This window comes from Passer montanus, unplaced genomic scaffold, assembly GCF_014805655.1.
Source record: "Passer montanus isolate IOZ18808 unplaced genomic scaffold, ASM1480565v1 scaffold142, whole genome shotgun sequence".
Classification (NCBI taxonomy): domain Eukaryota; kingdom Metazoa; phylum Chordata; class Aves; order Passeriformes; family Passeridae; genus Passer; species Passer montanus.
This window is the reverse complement of record NW_024361164.1, coordinates 632,722-650,254: the sequence shown is the minus strand read 5'-3', so window position 1 is coordinate 650,254 and position 17,533 is coordinate 632,722. Positions and strand designations below refer to the sequence as shown.

At 70.3% G+C, this 17,533-nt stretch overlaps 2 protein-coding genes across 5 annotated transcripts in view; both read right to left on the bottom strand.

Moving 5' to 3' along the window:
- Positions 1-5,080: 5,080 nt before the first annotated feature.
- On the bottom strand, positions 5,081-10,025 carry LOC120498180 (all-trans-retinol 13,14-reductase-like). The gene is made up of 11 exons (XM_039700607.1): positions 9,854-10,025; positions 9,550-9,732; positions 8,814-9,043; positions 8,248-8,443; positions 7,712-7,909; positions 7,493-7,618; positions 6,576-6,714; positions 6,383-6,492; positions 6,081-6,247; positions 5,840-5,999; positions 5,081-5,226 (listed from the first exon to the last, which is right to left on the bottom strand). The coding sequence occupies exons 1-11, from the start codon at positions 10,023-10,025 to the stop codon at positions 5,081-5,083; spliced, it is 1,827 nt and encodes a 608-aa protein (XP_039556541.1).
- Positions 10,026-11,771: 1,746 nt separating this feature from the next.
- MPP2 (membrane palmitoylated protein 2) overlaps positions 11,772-17,533 on the bottom strand; it is a 6,087-nt gene continuing 325 nt past the window's right edge. For 2 of the 4 annotated variants that reach the window (XM_039700616.1, XM_039700615.1), the window contains exons 2-12: positions 16,892-17,010; positions 16,311-16,469; positions 16,070-16,219; positions 15,510-15,737; positions 15,092-15,223; positions 14,153-14,258; positions 13,822-13,890; positions 13,556-13,717; positions 12,963-13,165; positions 12,745-12,873; positions 11,772-12,084 (exon numbers count right to left, since the gene is read on the bottom strand). In XM_039700616.1, the coding sequence (XP_039556550.1) occupies positions 11,908-12,084; positions 12,745-12,873; positions 12,963-13,165; positions 13,556-13,717; positions 13,822-13,890; positions 14,153-14,258; positions 15,092-15,223; positions 15,510-15,737; positions 16,070-16,219; positions 16,311-16,469; positions 16,892-17,008 (1,632 nt within the window). In that variant the 5' untranslated portion in view covers positions 17,009-17,010 and the 3' untranslated portion in view covers positions 11,772-11,907. Of the gene's footprint in view, positions 12,085-12,722; positions 12,874-12,962; positions 13,166-13,555; positions 13,718-13,821; positions 13,891-14,152; positions 14,259-15,091; positions 15,224-15,509; positions 15,738-16,069; positions 16,220-16,310; positions 16,470-16,891; positions 17,011-17,533 lie in introns of all 4 variants that reach the window. The other 2 variants (XM_039700618.1, XM_039700619.1) reach the window with 2 other exon arrangements.

Below are 17,533 nucleotides of genomic sequence, written 5' to 3'. Positions count from 1 at the left end.
GGCCCGTGACGTCCCTCCGGCACGGCCTGGCCCAGCCGCGCTCGCTCGAGGAACCCGCGCGGCCCCGGGGCCCGGGGAGCCGCACACGGCGGGGCTTTGCTCCCCACAGCCTGAGCGTGAGGAGGGGGCGTCTCCTGTCCCGGGCTTGGCTCGGCCGTCGCTGTCCCGGGAGCCTCAAGGGTGGGATGAGAGAATGCTCGGCTCGGGCAGTGCCGGCTCTGTGTCCCCGGGGTTTCCATCCCGGGGTGCTGCTCCCATCCCCGGGCGTCGCTCCCGCCCCCAGGTACCGCTCCCGTCCCCAGATGCTGCTTCCACAGCCCAGCTGTCGCTCCAAGCCCGGGTGATGTCCCCATCCCTGGGTCTCCAGGTGCTGAGCTCCCCCTGCTCCCTCCTCCCATCCCTGGGTGCTGCTCCCACCCTCGGTACCGACCCCGCCCCGGGAATCCCCCTCCCCACACGCTGTCCCCCTCCCCGCCGTGGGATCGGGGGGTCCCTGCCCCTCTCCCGCGCTCCCTCCCTCCTCCGGCGCTGCTCAAACACAAACATGGCTCAGTGGAAAATGTGAGCGGCCGATAACTGGGGCCGGGCCGGGGCCAACTGGAACAGCACGGGCTTGGCTGCGGCCCCGCCGAGCCCGGGGCGGGCGGGGGAGCCGGGGGGGACAGCTCGGGACTCCCTCACACCTCGCTCCTCCCTGGCACCCGGCCTGGTCACAGGCACGGGACACCGGGGGACAGGGGACACCGAGGTGCTCAGAGCCGGGTGGCACCTGGCCTCGGCCCAGCCCTGCCCTGCAGAGGGGCACAGAGCCCAGGGATGGGGGCAGGATGGAAAAGCCCTGGGATGGTGACAAGAGGAGGGGGTGAGGTGCCCAGGGATGGTGACAAGAGGAGGGGGTGAGGTGCCCTGGGATGGTGACAAGAGGAGAGGATGAGGTGCCCAGGGACAGTGGCACCTGGGCAGCACAGAGATGCCCAGGGACAGTGGCATATGGACAGGACAGAGATGCCCAAGGGTGATGCTGGGTGGGCAGGATGGAGATGCTCAGGGGTGGGCTGGATGGGGAGTTGGTGACAGCCTGAGATGGTGACAGATGGGGACAGTTAAGGTGCTCAGGGATGGTGACGTGCTCAGGACAGAGATGCCCTGGGAGGATGGAGATGCCCGGGAGCTGTGCTGGGTGCGGGGATGGAGATGCCCAAGGATGGTGGCACACGGGCAGGACAGAGACAGCCGGTGATGGTGGCACACAGGGGGCTGGAGGTGCCCAGGGACGGTGCCGGGCAGGGAGGGTGGAGGTGCCAGCCGGGCGGGATGCAGATGCCCCGTGCCGGTGCCAGGTGGGGAGGATGCAGGTGCCCGGGGCCGCTGCCAGGAGGGCACCGGGAGGTGCAAGCCCGGCCCCGCGGCCGGAGGTGTGTGGGCCGGGAGCAGCCGCGGCCGAGGAGCCCGTTTGTTTCTCATTAGCGGCTCTTGGCAGGAGCTGTGGAAAAAATAGCTTCAAACAGGGAGCTGGAAGGGAAAAGGCTGGGCCGAGGGAGGGGAGAGGGGCCGCGGTAGGGAAGGGGGGCACGGGGCCAGGCGGGGGCGGAGAGGGGGCTGGGGGGACGGTGGCCCGGATGGGATGTGGGGATGGGGACAGGGGGACACATGGGGTCCTCTCGGCAGCGTCGCGGTGGCCGAGGAGCTGCGGCGGGGTCCGTGTGGGGATCTCCGTGTGCCTGTGCACGCTCGGACACGCTTGCACACTCGTGTGTGCACGGCGCAGCGAGCACAGCGCGTGTGCGCGCATCCCCGGCCCTGGGGAGGGGACAGGGACACGCGGCCGGGCACCTCCCTCCGCACGGGGCACCCCGGCCCCCGCTCTCCCGGGGAAACCGAGGCACACCGGGAGCGCCTGCGGGGCCCCGGCCCCGCTCCCGCCGCAGCCACCGCCGGTTCTCACGGGTTTTGGGGGGCCCCGTCACCCCGGGTTGCGCAACCGCGAGTCTGCAGCGCGGCCAAGGCGGCCCGGAGCGGGCGGGGGGCCGCGGGTCCCCCTGCCTCGTCCCACGGAGGGGATTCAGCGGTGACAGCGGCGCGCCCCAGCCCGCTGTGGCTGTGCCCGGCGGCACCGGGGCCCGCCTGTCCCGCGTGTCCCCTCCCGGGACGCCGCCCTGGCCGGGGAAACGGGAGAGCGGCGAGGCGGGGTCACCTGGGGACACGGCTGGGGATGGCGCTTGTCCCTGCGCCGGGGCTGGTGGCACCGTGGCAGCCTTGGCAGGCGGGAGCGGGGCTGGCACAGCCGTCCCTGCAGGCACGGGGTCCGTGTGCCAGGGCATGTGTGCGTGTGTGACCGTCTGTGAGTCCGAGTGTGTGTGCCCAGGTGTGCCCAGGTGTGTGCACCCCCCGTTCCCGTTCCAGCACCCACCTGGCGTCGCGGATGTTTCTGCCTCCAGCTGGGATTTCATCCCCCGCGGCTGGTGGGGAATCAGGAGCCCGAAGGAGCCCCGGGCACCCTCTCATGCCCTGGGGGACACGAAGGGACCCCCACCCAGCGCCCCGGGCTGGGCTCAGGGGGCAGCACCCGGCCCCGGGGGTGAAGGAGCCCCGTGTCCGGCAGCAGAGACCCGGCAAACTCACTTCAGCCAGGAGTGAGGGGGGGTCGCCAGGCTGGGGGAGGGGCTCTGCCGCATTTGGGGGGGCCGATTTTGGGGGGTCCTCACCAGGGCACGGGAGGACATGTGGCGGCAAATGCCCCGCTAAGCCCTTGAGCCAATTCCGCGGCTGGAGCTGCCTGAGCCCTGTGCCCCGGGCAGCCCTAAACCCCTTAGGGGGATGATCCTGCTTAGGGCATCCCACGGCCCAATGCCTCAACCCTCCGCGGCTCCAACTCCCCCACCCAAAGCTCCCCACCAGCCTTGTCCCCTCTGCCACCGCCTCCCTGTCTGCTCTTGGGCCGCTTTGTCACCCGCTTTGTCACCCGCTTTGTCACCCGCTTTGTCACCCGCTTTATCACCCGCTGCCTCGGGGCCGGGGGCGCAGCGCGGGGCACTCCGGACCACCCCCGGATCATCCCTCGTTTACCCCCCGGATCATCCCTCGTTCACCCCCCGGATCACCCCTGAATCACCCCCGGACCACTCCTGGATCACCCCTAATTCACCCACTGGCTGTCCCCCCGAATCACCCCCGGATCTCCCCCAGTTCATTCCCCGCTCTCCCCGGTTTATTCCCCGCTCTCCCCCCGCTCCCCCGGGCGCGGGGCTCAGGCTCTGATGGGATTTAGGAGCTTACGGCGCTGAGCCGGCGGCTCTTCACACCCGCGGGGGGATCCCGCTCCTTCGGCCTCGCCGCTGGCTCGTCGCCCTCCCCTCGGCCCGGGCACGACTCCCAGCAGGGCCAGAGAATTCCCTGTGCCACCCCGAGCACCCCTCGTGTCACCCCAGTTTGGGGACAGCCCCTCAGCAAGGCGCCAGCACCCCTTGGCACGGTCCCACCCTTAAAAAAGCCCTCAAAGTAGCCCAAATCACCCCAAAGTGAGCCACGGCGGGTGCCCCGAGGGCCCCCCGCCCAGGGCAAGGTGCGCTGCGGGGCAGGGAGCGGGCAAAGGGCGCGGGCGTGCGAGGCTGGGCCGGGCCGTGGGGTGGCCCCGGTCCAGAGTGCGCCTGTGGCACCGAGGTGACGCGGCGGCGCCGGGGGACACCGGGTTCGTTGGCGGGGGGCCATGCCCGGGAGGGGTCCCTGGGGACGGGGGCGTGGAGAGACCCTGGGTGTGGGGACAGGGCTGGGGGGGGGGACAGACGGGGAGGGGGGACATGCCAGCCCCCAGCACGCGCGTCTTGGTGTCCCCAGGGCCATGTTCTTCATCATCGTCATCACCTTCGTAGCCATCACCGTCCTCCTCCTCATCTTCCACATCTGCCGCAAGCTCTGCCAGGAGCCCGTGCCCCCCCCCGCCTACAGGAGCCCGCAGGGCCCCGCTCCCGCCCCGCCCTTCGGAGACCCCCAGGGCTCCGTGCCCCCCCCGCTGACCCTGATGCCCACGCTGCCCAGCCTGCCCAGCGCGGCCATCCCCGCGGGGCTGGAGCCCCCGCCCTACAGCGAGGTGGGTCCCGCCCGGCCAGGGGCCGGGGTGGGCTGTGGGGTGGTGGGATGTGGGGTGTGGGCTGCGGGGTGCCTTGCCCACGCAGGGGGACACCCTCTTTCCCTGGGGAACCCCCTGAGTGTGCCACAATCCCCCCACACTGACGCTCCTCGCCCTCAGGTGACAGCCAAGCCCTTCCTGTACCCCCTGCCCGAGGGGCCGTGCCCCGAGTGTGGCCACGACCCCACAGCTCAGCCCCCCTTCAGCACTCGGACCTAGAGGTGACTCCAAGGACAGCTGGTGACAACCCCCACCTCCACTCGGGGGCACATGGATCCTTCGGGACCCCCCGGATGGCCTGGGCTCATGGCCCCCCCTTTTCCCAGGCCATCCCACTGAGAATCCCCCTATTTATTATATTTAAAAGTGTCAAGAATTCCGGACTCTGCTGGGGGGAGGGCGGGGCTGGGGAAGCTCGGGGAGTACAAAGGGAGAAGGGGGGAAATTTTAAGGGGGTTCTGCATCCCCCATTGACCCCCAGCTGTGGGTGCTCCCTGTGCCCATCTCCATCCCATCCTTATCCCATCTCCATCTCCATCCCAACCCTCTCTCCATCCCAGTCTCACCCCTGTCCTTATCCCCATCCCATCCCTGTCCCACTCCCATCTCCATCCCCATCCCTATCTTATCTCTATCCCCATTCCATCCCTCTCTCTATCCCAGTCTCAGCCGTGTCCCCATCCCCATCCCCATCCCATCCCATCCCAATCCCATCCCTGTCCCCATCCCTGTCCTATCCCAATCCCATCTCCATCCCAAGCCTCTCTCCATCCTAGTCTCACCCCTGTCCCCATCCCTGTCCCCTCCCTGTCCCGCCCCCATCTCCATCCCCTCCCCAAGGACAGCTGCTGGCCGCTGGGACATCGCGGTTTATTGAGCCGGGAGCCGCTCCCAGCCCGGGGCCGTGCCCCAGGAGAGCTGTCCCCGAGGAGGACAGCTGTCCCCGCTGTCCCCTCAGGCCGTGTGGCGGCCCTGGCGCCGCTTGATTTTCCTCTTGAGGAGCAGCAGGTCCAGGTAGAGCAGGCGGCCCAGCACGGCCGAGGCGCAGAGCAGCCCCCCGTGCACGGCCCCCGCCAGCCCGCAGGAGAACACGTCCTGCCCTGAGGACACGCCGTGCGACAGGGACACCCCCGGGGGACACGCACTGCCACCCCCGGGGCGGGACAGAGCCACCACCCACTGCAGGGACACCCTGGGGACACCGTCCAGAGCGTGTGCTGGCCACGGGGACAGCAGGACGTGGGGACAGCAGGATGTGGGGACAGAAGGACACAGGGACGGAAGGATGTGGGGACAGCAGGACACGGGGACAGCAGGACGTGGGGACAGAAGGATGTGGGGACAGCAGGACATGGGGACAGCAGGACGTAGGGACAGCAGAACATGGGGACAGAAGGACACAGGGACGGAAGGATGTGGGGACAGCAGGACACGGGGACAGCAGAACACGGGGACAGCAGGACATGGGGACAGCAGGACGTGGGGACAGCAGGACACGGGGACAGCAGGACGTGGGGACAGAAGGATGTGGGGACAGAAGGACACAGGGACAGAAGGATGTGGGGAAAGCAGGACACGGGGAAAGCAGGACACGGGGACAGCAGAACACAGGGATAGCAGGACATGGGGAGAGCAGGACGTGGGGACAGAAGGACATGGGGACAGCAGGACACAGGGATAGCAGGACACGGGGACAGCAGGACAGCCCCTCACCTGTCAGGTAGAGGTTCCTGACGGGCGTGTCGGGTCTGAGCGCGGCCAGCACGGCGGGGCTGAAGCGGCGCAGGTCGTGCTCCGTGCCGTACATCTCCCCCCGCGCAGCCCCCAGGTAGTGCTGGTTGCTCAGCGGCGTCGCCGCCTCCACGAAGTCCACCTGCACGGGATGGGGACCCGCGGCGTGTCAGGGGGGCACGGCCGGACCCCCGCGGGACACCCCGGCCCGTCCCCGGAGCACCTTGTCCCGCAGGTGCGGGAAGCGGAGCAGCGCCCTGTCCAGCAGCCGCTGGGCGATGTCCATCTTGTAGCGCTCGTAGTCGGGGCCGCGGTGGCGGGGGCGGCTCCCGGCCCACTCCTCGAACCACTCGTAGCGTGCCATGGTCAGGATGGTCATGCAGGACCTGCCTGCGGGGCGGGGACAGCCGGTGACAGCGCCGCGGGGGTGGCGGTGGCAGCGCCCACCCCGAGCCGGGGCCGTTGCGGAGCCCCCGAGCCCGCGGAGGGAGCTGGGGGGTCGCGGGACCCCCCCCAGGAGGGTACCTGGGTGCCGCTGCTCGTACGTGGGGTCCTTGGCGGCGGGGAAGGTGATGAACATCATGGCCAGGTTCTCGGGGACGTCGTCGCGGCTCAGGGCGGCGTAGCGGGTCATCCTGGGGGGACACGGGGGGGTGACACCCCCCGTGCCCCCCAGCCACCCGCCGTGCCGCCCACCCCGGGCTGCCGGAGCCCTCACATGGCATCCAGGTCGTTGTGGGGGTAGATCCAGAAGTTGGTGGGGGGCAGCCCCAGCTCGGCCGCGCTGCCCCGCAGCCCCACGAACACCAGGAAGGAGCCCATGCCCGGCCGCAGCGCGGCCAGCAGGGAGCGGACACCTGCGGGACAGGGTGGCACCTGAGCCCGGCCAGCAGGGACACGGGTGGCACCTGAGCCCGGGCAGGGACACGGGTGGCACCTGAGAGCAGGCAGGGACACGGGTGGCACCTGACTTTGTATGTGCAGGGGACACGGGGGTGGCACCTGAGTGCAGGCAGGGACAGAGCGGTGGCACCTGAGCCCGGGCAGGGACACGGGTGGCACCTCAGCGCGGGCAGGGACATGGGGGTGACATCTGAGTACGGGCAGGGACAGAGCGGTGGCACCTGAGCCTGTGCAGGGGACACGGGGGTGGCACCTGAGTGCAGGCAGGGACAGAGCGGTGGCACCTGAGCTCGGGCAGGGACACAGGGATGGCACCTGAGCCCAGGCAGGGACACGGGGGTGGCACCTGAGTGCAGGCAGGGACAGAGCGGTGGCACCTGAGCCTGTGCAGGGGACACGGGGGTGGCAGCTGAGCCTTTCTGGGCAGGGGACACGGAGGTGGCACCTAACCCTGAATGTGGAGGTGGCACCTAACACTGAATGTGGAGGGACACGAGGGTGGCACCTGAGAGCAGGCAGGGACATGGGGGTGGCACTGGGTCCTGCATGTGCAGGGACACTGGGGTGGCACCTGACCCTGTCTGTGCAGGGGACACGGGGGTGGCACCTGACCCTACCCAGGCAGGGACACGGGGGTGCCAGGAACGATGAGGGTGCGGGCATGCTGGGGACACCAAGGATGCTGGGGACACTGAGGACTCGGGTGCCACGGCGACACCAGTGCCACATTACCGGGGTGCTCGCGGGCGTGGGGGGGCAGCAGCTTCCCGAAGGTGTTGAAGACCCCCGCGTCCGAGATGACGAGGGGGGCGCGGATCTCCAGCTCCTCCTCGCCGGGCCCCGCCCGCACCGCCACCCCTGGGGACAACGGGGGAGTCAGGGGACACGGGGGGGTCTCCGCCACCGCGTCCCCATCCCTCGGCGGGAGAGGGGGGGGGTCCCGGCGCTCACCCAGGGCGGTGCCGTCGGCGCTGACGAGCACGCGCGTGACGGGGGCGCGCACGAGCACGGCCCCCCCCGCGCGCTCGATGACGGGCACGGCGTGGAAGGCGACCTCGCTGGCCCCCCCCCGCGGGTACCAGGCCCCGCGCTGGTAGTGGTGAACCATCAGCGCGCTCACCAGGAAGCTCGAGTCCCGCGGGGCCGTGCCTGCGGCGACACCGGGGCAGGCGGGCGCGGCTGGCACCCGCCGCGGGGCGGGGCGGCCCCCCCGTGTCGCGACAAGGCGCTGCTCGCCCTCACTCACTGCGACTCAGCCCTGCCCTGTCGCCACGGTGACCTCCCATGCCGCGACACAGCCTTCTGCTGTCGCGACACGGCCCTTCCCGCCGCGACACAGCCGCCCCCATCCCACCACAGCGCTGCCCGTGTCGTGACGGTGCCACTCCCTGTCGTGACACCACCCCCGCCGCTGCGGCACCGCTCTCCTCCTCCGCCCGGCGCCCTCCCTGTCGCGACAGCCCCGCCCTGTCGCGACGGCCCCTGACCGTAGAAGAGGTATCCGAAGAGGGCGCGCAGGTCGCGGTTGGCGGTGAGCCGGGCGGCGGCCTGGCTGTGGCTGGTGGCGGCCAGGCGGAACACGGGGGACAGGCGGGGCAGCAGCCCCGAGCGCAGCAGGGCGGCGACGAGCCAGCGAGGGGACAGCTTCAGCAGGGCCAGCAGCGCCGCGTGCCGCGAGGCCACCTGCGTGACACCACCGTGTGCCACCAGCGGCACTGGCCACCACCACGGCCTCAGGGCTGTCACTGCTGTGGCCCCCGGGCCACCCGTGGCTCAGCAGCTGTCCCCTCGACGTCCATGTCCTCATTACCCCCAGAACTTGTCCCTACTGTCACCAGAGTCCCCTCTGTGTCCCCTCTGTGCCCACTGCTTTTGTCCCCACCGTTCCCACCACCTTTTTCCCCCACAGCCATCACCCGTGTCCCCACACCACTGTCACTTGTGTCCCCACTGCTCCCATGTCCACCCCTCAGCCACGTCCCCACCAGTGACCCACGCTGACCCCTCCTTGGGGACGTGCCACCCCCGTGGGGAGGCGACGCCAGGGCCACACCTTGGAGAGCCTCATGAACTCCCTGATGGCCTCCTTCTCGTCGGGGAACTGCTCCTCCAGCGCGGTGACAAAGGCCACCTTGCCGGAGCGCAGCAGGTAGCGCCGGGGCCCCAGGGTCACCTCGTCGTAGGGGTCAGGCAGGCGGTGCCAGCAGAGCTGCCCGTCTGTCACCTGGTCCAGGGCCACCCGCAGGAGGCTCCCCTCGTGCAGCTGCCCCACGTAGTGGATGCCTGTGGCGTGGGGACAGGGGACACGCTGGGCGACAGGGCGGGGACACAAGGAGGGAGCAGCCTGGAGGGCAGGGTTTGGATTTGCCTGGTGTGGCACTGAGGGACAGGGGTGGCATCTGGGAATGGCAGGGACAGGGCAGGGACAGGGCAGGGACAGGGCAGGGACATGGCAGTGACACAGCAGAGACAGGACAGTGACATGACAGGGACAGGACAGGGACAGGGCAGGGACAGGGCAGGGACATGATGGACAGGGCATGGACATGGCAGAGACAGGGGAGGGACATGGCAGGGACATGGCACACACCAGGGCTGGCAGCAGTGAGGCCGCAGGGCCGCAGGGACAGGGGGTCACAGGGGGTGACAGGAGGTGACAGGAAGTGACAGGAGGTGACAGGAGGTGACAGGGGGTGACGGGGGTGACAGTAGGTGACAGGGGGTGACAGGAGGTGACAGGAGGTGACAGGAGGTGACAGGAGGTGACAGGGCTGCCCGCTGCTCCTCACCCACGTCGAACTCGACGCCGTGCTGCTGGAAGGTGTGGCAGCACCCCCCGGCCTGCTCGTGCTGCTCCAGCACCAGCACCCTGCGGCCCGCCTTGGCCAGCGTGGCGGCCACCGCCAGGCCCCCCACGCCGCTGCCGATGACCACGGCGTCCAGGCGCTCAGGCACGCGCCAGGGACAGAACCCTGCACACACACACACACACACAGACGTGTGACAGTGACCGCCGGGGACACCGGCCCGGCACAGCCGGTGTTACAAAGGACGCACGGACACACGGACACGCGGACACGCGGACACACTCACCCTGCTTCAGGACCCTGTCCCGGGCGCGCTGGTCGGTCACCAGGGGCCGTGGTGGCCCCGGGGGTGGCCCTGCGAAGGGGTTGCCCGACGGGGCCAGCAGCCGATGGGCCACCCGGGCCAGCGCCAGCGCGGCCAGGGCCAGCGGCAGCAGCAGCAGCAGCGTGGGCCACATGGCTGTCACTGCGTGTGGCTGCGTGGGGACACGGCAGGGACACGCGAGGGCACACAGGGACAGGGCACAGACACGCAGGGACACTCACGGACACGGCAGGGACACACAGGGACAGGGCACGGACACGCAGGGACACGCACAGACACGGCAGGGACACTCACAGACACTCACAGACACTCACCGACACACAGGGACACAGCAGGGACAGGTCAGGGACACGCACAGACACAGACACAACAAGGACACGGCAGGGACACGCACACAGCCCAGCCCGGCGAGCGCAGCCCCAGCCCTCACAGCCGGGGCAGCTCAGGGGATTATGGAGCGGCTTTAGGGACAGCGCTGCTTAAAGACACAGAGCCAGGGACAGGGCACCATGGACAGGGCACCCCTGGCCACGGTACCCTACAGGACCCTATGGCACCCCACGTCACCCCATGGCACCCCATGGCACCCCATGGCACCCCACGTCACCCCATGGCACCCCGTGACACCCCAGGGCCCTGGCAGCCCGCGGGAGGTGCCCACGTGTGTGCACGAGGTGGGCACGTCCGTGTCACCCCAGGGCGCTGCACACACGGGTACGGGCACACCCAGGCGTGTGCAAGGGAGCCAAAAGCCCTTTGCACGCCCACAGCCCCTGCACCCCCCCTCGCCCGCCCCCCAGACCCCCCCCCCCGGTGCCTGCAGCTCTGCTGACCCCTCCCGGCAGCACCAAGCAAGGGCCCCGTGCGTGTGCAAGGTGACACGCGTGTGACACGCTCACCCGCACGCCCCCAGCCCCCCCAGAGCCCCCCCAGACCGGGGGGAAATGGAGATTTGCAGATCAAAACCATCAGCACCGGGGGGACAGGGCTGGGGGGGCGGCGGGGTGGCACAGGTGACATGGGTGGCACAGGTGACACAGGTGACACAGATGACACAGGTAACAGAGGTGGCACAGGTGACACAGGTGACACAGATGACACAGGTAACAGAGGTGGCACAGGTGACACAGGTAGCACAGGTGACACAGGTGGCACAGGTGACACGGGTGGCACAGGTGGCACGGGTGACACAGGTAGCACAGGTGACACAGGTGGCACAGGTGACACAGGTGACACAGGTGACACAGGTGATGCCAGCCCAGACCCCCTCGCGTTCACCACAAGGGACAAAGCCGTTTTTGTCTCCTTTAATAAAACTGACAGCAAAGTACCAAAAAGGAGGAAATGGCGGCAGGGACGGGGGGGACACGGGGCAGGGGGGACACACCCTGCACCCCCCGTGTCCCTGAACCTTGGGGACACGCCAGGTCACCGCCCCAGACCCCCCGCAGTGAGTCCCCAGCCACAGGCCCCCCCTCCCGGGTTAATTACAAGGTTAATTACAAGGTGGGTTAAGGGTTAATGAAGGGTTAATTACAGGGCGCGGGGAGGGGGTTATTGCTACCTGGGGAGGGGTGACAGGGGACACGAGGGACAGCGAGGGGACCCCCACCCTGGCAAGGGGAGAAAGGGGTCCCCGAGGGGGGATTGTGGCCTGGGGGACAGCGAGGGGACCCCCCCCAAACCCCGCACCCCCAATCCCAGGGGGGCTCCCCCAGGTCCTGGCAGTGACTCAGCTGTGGGGGGGCTGTGCCCCCCATGGGACCCCCCGGCTGCTCCTGCCCCTCCCCAGATTTGGGGGGGGGGGGGCGCGGGGGGGGGGGCCGGGCCCCCCTGGGGCCCCCCTGCTGCCCCCGCCCCTCCCCAGATTTGGGGGGGGGGGGACAGAGGGGTCGGGCTCGGCCTGGGGGGGCTCTGCAGAGACCCCCCCCCATCCCCCACGGCACCGCTGGATGAGACACAGCCCCCCTCGGCCCCCCCGGGCGGGGTGGGGGCTGAGGGGGGTCCGGGGGTCCCTAATAGACCCAGGTGACCGGGACCCACTGGGGCTGCACGCGCAGGAGCTCCATGGCCTCCCGCAGGCGCCCGAAGGTGCGCTCCAGGTCATCGTTGGTCAGGCTCAGGTCGAAGTAGTGCCCGTAGCCGCGCTGGATGCGGCTGCTCTCCTCCACCGTGCGCTGCGCGTCCGCCTCCTGCCGCCCAAAGCCTGCCTCAGTTTCCCCAGCAGCCCCCGGCAGGGTGGGGAAATCCCACCATGAGCTGTGTGTCCTCCCGCATCCCAAATGTGCCTCAGTTTCCCCGCCACCCCCCGGCATGGTGGGGAAATCCTATCGTGAGCTGTGTGTCCTCGCACCCCAAAAGCTGCCTCAGTTTCCCCAGCACCTCCCGGGATGGTGGGAGACACTCATCGTGAGCTGTGTGCCCTCCCGCATCCCAAAGGTGCCTCAGTTTCCCTGCCACCCCCCGGCATGGTGGGGAAATCCTATCGTGAGCTGTGTGTCCTCGCACCCCAAAAGCTGCCTCAGTTTCCCCATCACTCCCAGGAATGGTGGGAGATCCATCGTGAGCTGTGTGCCCTCCTGCCGCTAGGTGCCTCAGTTTCCCTGCCACCCCCCGGCATGGTGGGGAAATCCTATCGTGAGCTGCGTGTTCTCTGCCCCCCCCAAACGTGCCTCAGTTTCCCCATCAGCCCCCGGGATGGTGGGGAACACTCACTGCGATCTGCGCATCCTCTGCCCCCCAAACGTGCCTCAGTTTCCCCATCACCCCCAGGGACGGTGGGGAAATCCCATCATGAGCCGCGTGCCCTCCTCCTGCCCCCCAGACGTGCCTCAGTTTCCCCGGCCCCGCACCGTGAGCTGCTTGGTGGCCACGCCGCTCTCCAGGGCCGCGCGGTTCATGGCTCGCAGCCTCTCGGGCCCGGGGGCTTCGATGAACACCACGAAGGGCACGAACTCCGCCGTCCTGAGCACCTTCACGGCCTGCCCGAGGGGACAGCGCTCAGCCCGCGGCCGGGGGGGCTCCGGCTGTCGCCGTGTCCCCTGGCCGCGTCCCCTGGCCGCGTCCCCACCTGCGGGTTCACGTCCAGGATGCACATCTTGCCCGCGTCCACCACGGCGCGGATGGAGTCGATCCTGGTGCCGTAGAGGTTCCCCTCGTACTCGCCGTGCTCCAGGTACCGGCCCGCCTTGATGTCCGCCTCCATCTCGGCCCGCGACACGAAGCGGTAACCCTGCCCGTCCCGCTCGCTGTCCTTCGGCTTCCGGGACGTGTCTGCCGGGGGGGGACGCGAGTGACACCCGCCCGTCCCGGGGTCCCGGCCGGGAGCCACCACCGGGACCCGAGTGACCCCCACCCGTCCCGGAACCACCACCGGGACCCGAGTGACACCGCGGGCCCCCTGTCCCGGCCGGGAGCCACCACGGGGACCCGGATGCGGGCGGGGACGATCACAGGGGACAGGGATGCTGGCAGGGGACAGGGACGGCAGGGACAGGACGCTGGCAGGGACAGGGATGAGCACAGGGACAGGGACTGTGATGGGGCACAGGGGTGGTGGCAGGGGACAGTGACGCCCCGGGGACAGGGATGAGCACAGGGAGGGGGGACAGGGACGCCCCGGGGACAGGGATGAGCACAGGGAGGGGGCACAGGGGCGCTCACAGGGGATGGTGGTGCCGTAGCGCGCCTGGTCGGACATGATGAGCTTGTTCTTGAGGCTGCGGCGCCCCACGCCCTGAGCCCCGATCAGCACCAGCGTTTTCCGGCGGAACGGCGGCATCCGCGCCACCTCCTCGTAGATCAGCAGCTCGTGCCGGTCGAACTCTGGGCGAGGGACAGGGCTGGCACCCGTCCCCGGGGACCCCAGGGCACCCCGTCCCGGCGGGTGCCACCACCGCTCCCCCGGGGTAGTGCCCCGGGACACGCACCGGCGTTCTTCGTCGTCAGGTACATCATCCTCTTCTTCCTCTTGCCGCTGAGGCTGCCACACAGGGCCCCTGCGAGGGCAAGGGGTGGGGACAGGGGCAGGGACAGGGACAAGGGGCAGGCGGTTGGGATCTTCTGCAGGGGCAGTGCCGTGGGGACATCACCCTGACAATCGGGGACTTCTGCGGGGCACTGCCGAGGGGACAGGGCCCTGCGGCGGCGGGGACATTGTCACAGGGCGCAGGGGACCCGCCGTGCTCCCCCTTGGGGGGTGGCCCTTCCCTCCCCCGCCCCGCCAAGCCGTGTCCCCGCGGCCAGGCCATGTCCCCGTACCTGAGGACGGGGCCACCTCCCCGTCGCGCTTGACGAACGCCTTGCGCTTCTCCTCCAGCAGCTGGCTGGGCACCAGCCCCGCGCTGCCACCCTCCACGTGGCACGCCTGGGGACACAGAGCCACGCATGGGGACCCCCCAGCCCCGCGGGGACCGCCCTGGGCTCCAGAGACCCCTCCGACCTCAGGGACTCCTCCACACTCCTCCCTGCTCCAGGGATTCCCCAATTCCCAAGTTCCTCCCCGTTTCCAGGGTCTCTCCTCAGCTCCAGGGACCCCCCAAATCCCGATGGGACACACATCCCAAGCTCCACGAAATCCCCTAATTTCCAGGGACCTCCCAGTCCACACAGGAACCCTCCCCTGCTCCAGGGACCCCCCCAATTCCCCAGTAGCCCACCCAGCTCCAAGGACACCCCCCGAGCTCCAGGGACCCCCCCACTTCACAGGAATTCTCCCAGGCACACCCCAAGCCCACAGGGACCCCTGGATCTCCCCCAGAACGCCCTCCAGGATGGAGCCCAAGTGCCACCACCCCCCCGGCCACCCCTGCAGGGCCCCCCTGACCTTCCGGCCGCCGCCGCCGCGCCCCACGCGACCACCAGGGCGACCCCCAGGCACAGCCCCAGGGCCAGCGCCAGGCACACGAGCGTGCCCAGCGCCGCCAGCGCCGCGCCCGCGATGGCGCACATGGGGACGTGCGGGGACACACGGCCGTGTGGCACACGGGGCACCGCGCCCGCGGCAGAGGGACAGCCTGGGCACGGCCCGCACGGGGACAGGCCACGCGGGGACAGCGCTGCTTTGTCCCTCGGAGACGGGGGTGGCTGGCACGGCGCGGGGAGGGGCAGCGCAGGGCACCCTTTGGCAGCCGGGCCGGGTCCTGTGTGGGGACGGGGACAGGGCAGGGGCCACCAGGGCCCGGCAGAGCCCCCCCTGACCTGCCACCAGTTGGGGTCATCCTGGTTGACGATCTGCAGCAGGTCCCCGGCCATGAACTTGAGCCCGGCCTCCTTGCAGGGGATGAGGCTGTCGGTGGCCGGGTCGTAGTCGAAGTGACACTTGACAAACACCTGGCGACAGTGGGGGTCACCCTCCGCGGCGCGGGGGGGACACGCGGGACGCGTGTGCCCCTCTAGGAGCCCCCCCCGGCGGGGCGTGCCCCCCGTGCCCGCCGCAGCCAGCCCCGCACGGCCCCCGCGCACACGCGCCAGCCAAGGGGCGCGTGGCACGGGCAGGGGGACAACAGAAGATGGGAACAGAGGGCGGGCGGAGCTGTGGGCAGGGTGGTGGGTGCGGGACCAGGGTGGGATGCAGGCGGAATGCGAGTGGGATTCGGGGCGGGATGCGGGGCGGTACCTGGCGGGGCGGGTGGGGCTCCTGGTAGCTGGGCAGGATCTTGAGCACGACGCTGCCGCTGGCGTGGCGCAGGCTGTCCTGCAGCGCCCGCGGGTCGCTGCCCACCTCGCGCCCGTTCACCTCGCGGATCACGTCCCCCACGTGCAGCAGCCCCTGCTGTGCCACCATCCCCCCGTGCAGGATGCGGGCGATCACCAGCTCCCCCCGCTCCACCCGGAACGTCACCCCCTGAGGGGACAGCCCCGCTCAGCCCCCGCACAGCGGGGACACACCCGCCACACCCGCCCCGCACCCAGCGCACACCCCGCTCCGGCCCCAGCACCCCAAAATCCTCCCAGCCACCCTAAAAACCCACCCGGCGCCTCGCAACGCCCACGGCACCCCAAAGTGCCCCATCACCCCACAACGCCCCCGGTACCCCATAACGCTGCCGATGTCCCCATCCCCTTGCGACGCTCCAACACTCTCCCGGCACCCCAAAACCTCCCAGCACCCCCAAATGTCCCACCGTCACCTCCCGGCGCCCCCTGCCCGCCAAGGTGCCGCCAGGCCGGGCTCACCAGGTTCTCCCCGGCTGCCTTGCGGATGCCCACCATGCGCACGGCGTCGGGGGGCACCGGCTGCGACCCCAGCGAGGGCTCGGGCCCGGGGCTGCTCGGGGGGGGGTCGTAACTCTTGGCGGCCACCGAGTCGTGGGTCTCCAGCAGCGACTGGGACACGCGGGGGGGTCACCCCTGAGTCCCGCACGCCTGGCACACGCGTGTGGCGCGGGACAGAGGGCCCCGCGCGCGTGGCACGCACCTGGAAGTGCGGTTCCCGCAGGATCCGGGCCAGCTCCGCCGCCGCCCCCTGCGCCTCGGGCCGCGCCAGGCGCCCGATGTCCCGCAGGATCTCCTGCACCAGCGCCAGGTTGTCCCCGCGCACCGCCTCCAGCTTGCGCTCCTCCAGCCGCTCGTGCGCCTGGGGACACCCCCGGGGACACCGGGGACAGCCCCGGGGACGGGCGGGTAAGGGCGGAGACCCCCAAGCGCTGGGGGGATGCGCGACCCCCGGGGCGCTTAGGGACCTTGAGGGGATCGGGGACCCCGCGGTGGGACAGGGTGTCCCCAAGGACCCCTGGGGCGGGTTAGGGACCCCCGGATGCAGGGGGGGCATGAGGGACATCTGGGGGGATTGGGGACACTCGGGAGGGGCCGAGGGGATTCCGGAGCCGGGGGCTCAGGGGACAGCAGAGCTGTTGGGGACCCCCAGGGACGGGAATTGGGGATCCGGGGGGGACTGGGGACCCCTGGGTGTGGGGAATGGGGACACACAGATCCATGAACACGCACGCACGTCCCGGGGGTGCCGGGGGGGGACCTGCGCCCCCCGCGCCGCCGTACCTTGGCCAGGGAGCGGACGATGGGGCTCTCCATGATGCCGCGGAGGAAGATGAGGTCAAGATCGGCCACCCCCGGGGTCCCCGGGAGCCCCATCAGGTTGTCCAGGACCTGCTGCATGGCTGGGGAGGGGGGGACACACAGGGACACGGAGCGGGGGGAGGAGCAGCGCCGTGGGTGAAAGTGCAGGCGAGGGTGCTCGTGTCCCCCCCATTCCTGTCACCCCCCCATGACGGGGACAAGTATCGGGGTGCGCTGGCAGTGCGGAAATGCCCCCCCCCTCCTCGTTCAGCCGGAGGGACAAGGGGATGGACCCCCCCCCTCAAATTGCCACCGTGCGGTCAAACCCCCCCGGAGCACAGTGTAACGGGGGGGCTGCAAGGGGAGGCTGCAAGGGGGGGCGATGCAGTGGGGTGGCGATGAGATAGGGGGATGGGGGGCGATGCAATTGAGGGGGGGCCGCATCCGGGCCCGCGGGGGCGGGAGCGGCTGCGCGGCTGCGCTGCAATGGCGGGGGACGATGGCGATGCAGCCGGGGGGGGCGCGGGGGGGGCATCCGCCAGCCCCCCGCCCCCATCGAGGGGGGTCACAGCACCGCCCGAACCCCCAACCCCATCTCCCTCCACCTGTCTCATCCCCATCCCG

Excerpts from the sequence above, each read along its gene's own strand:
- LOC120498180 (XM_039700607.1), bottom strand. The coding sequence starts at position 10,025 with ATGTGGCCCACGCTGCTGCTGCTGCTGCCGCTGGCCCTGGCCGCGCTG. Across the intron at positions 6,715-7,492 it reads CCACGCCCGCGAGCACCCCG|GTGTCCGCTCCCTGCTGGCC; the intron begins GTAATGTGGCAC and ends CCTGTCCCGCAG. Across the intron at positions 6,493-6,575 it reads CACAACGACCTGGATGCCAT|GATGACCCGCTACGCCGCCC; the intron begins GTGAGGGCTCCG and ends GTGTCCCCCCAG.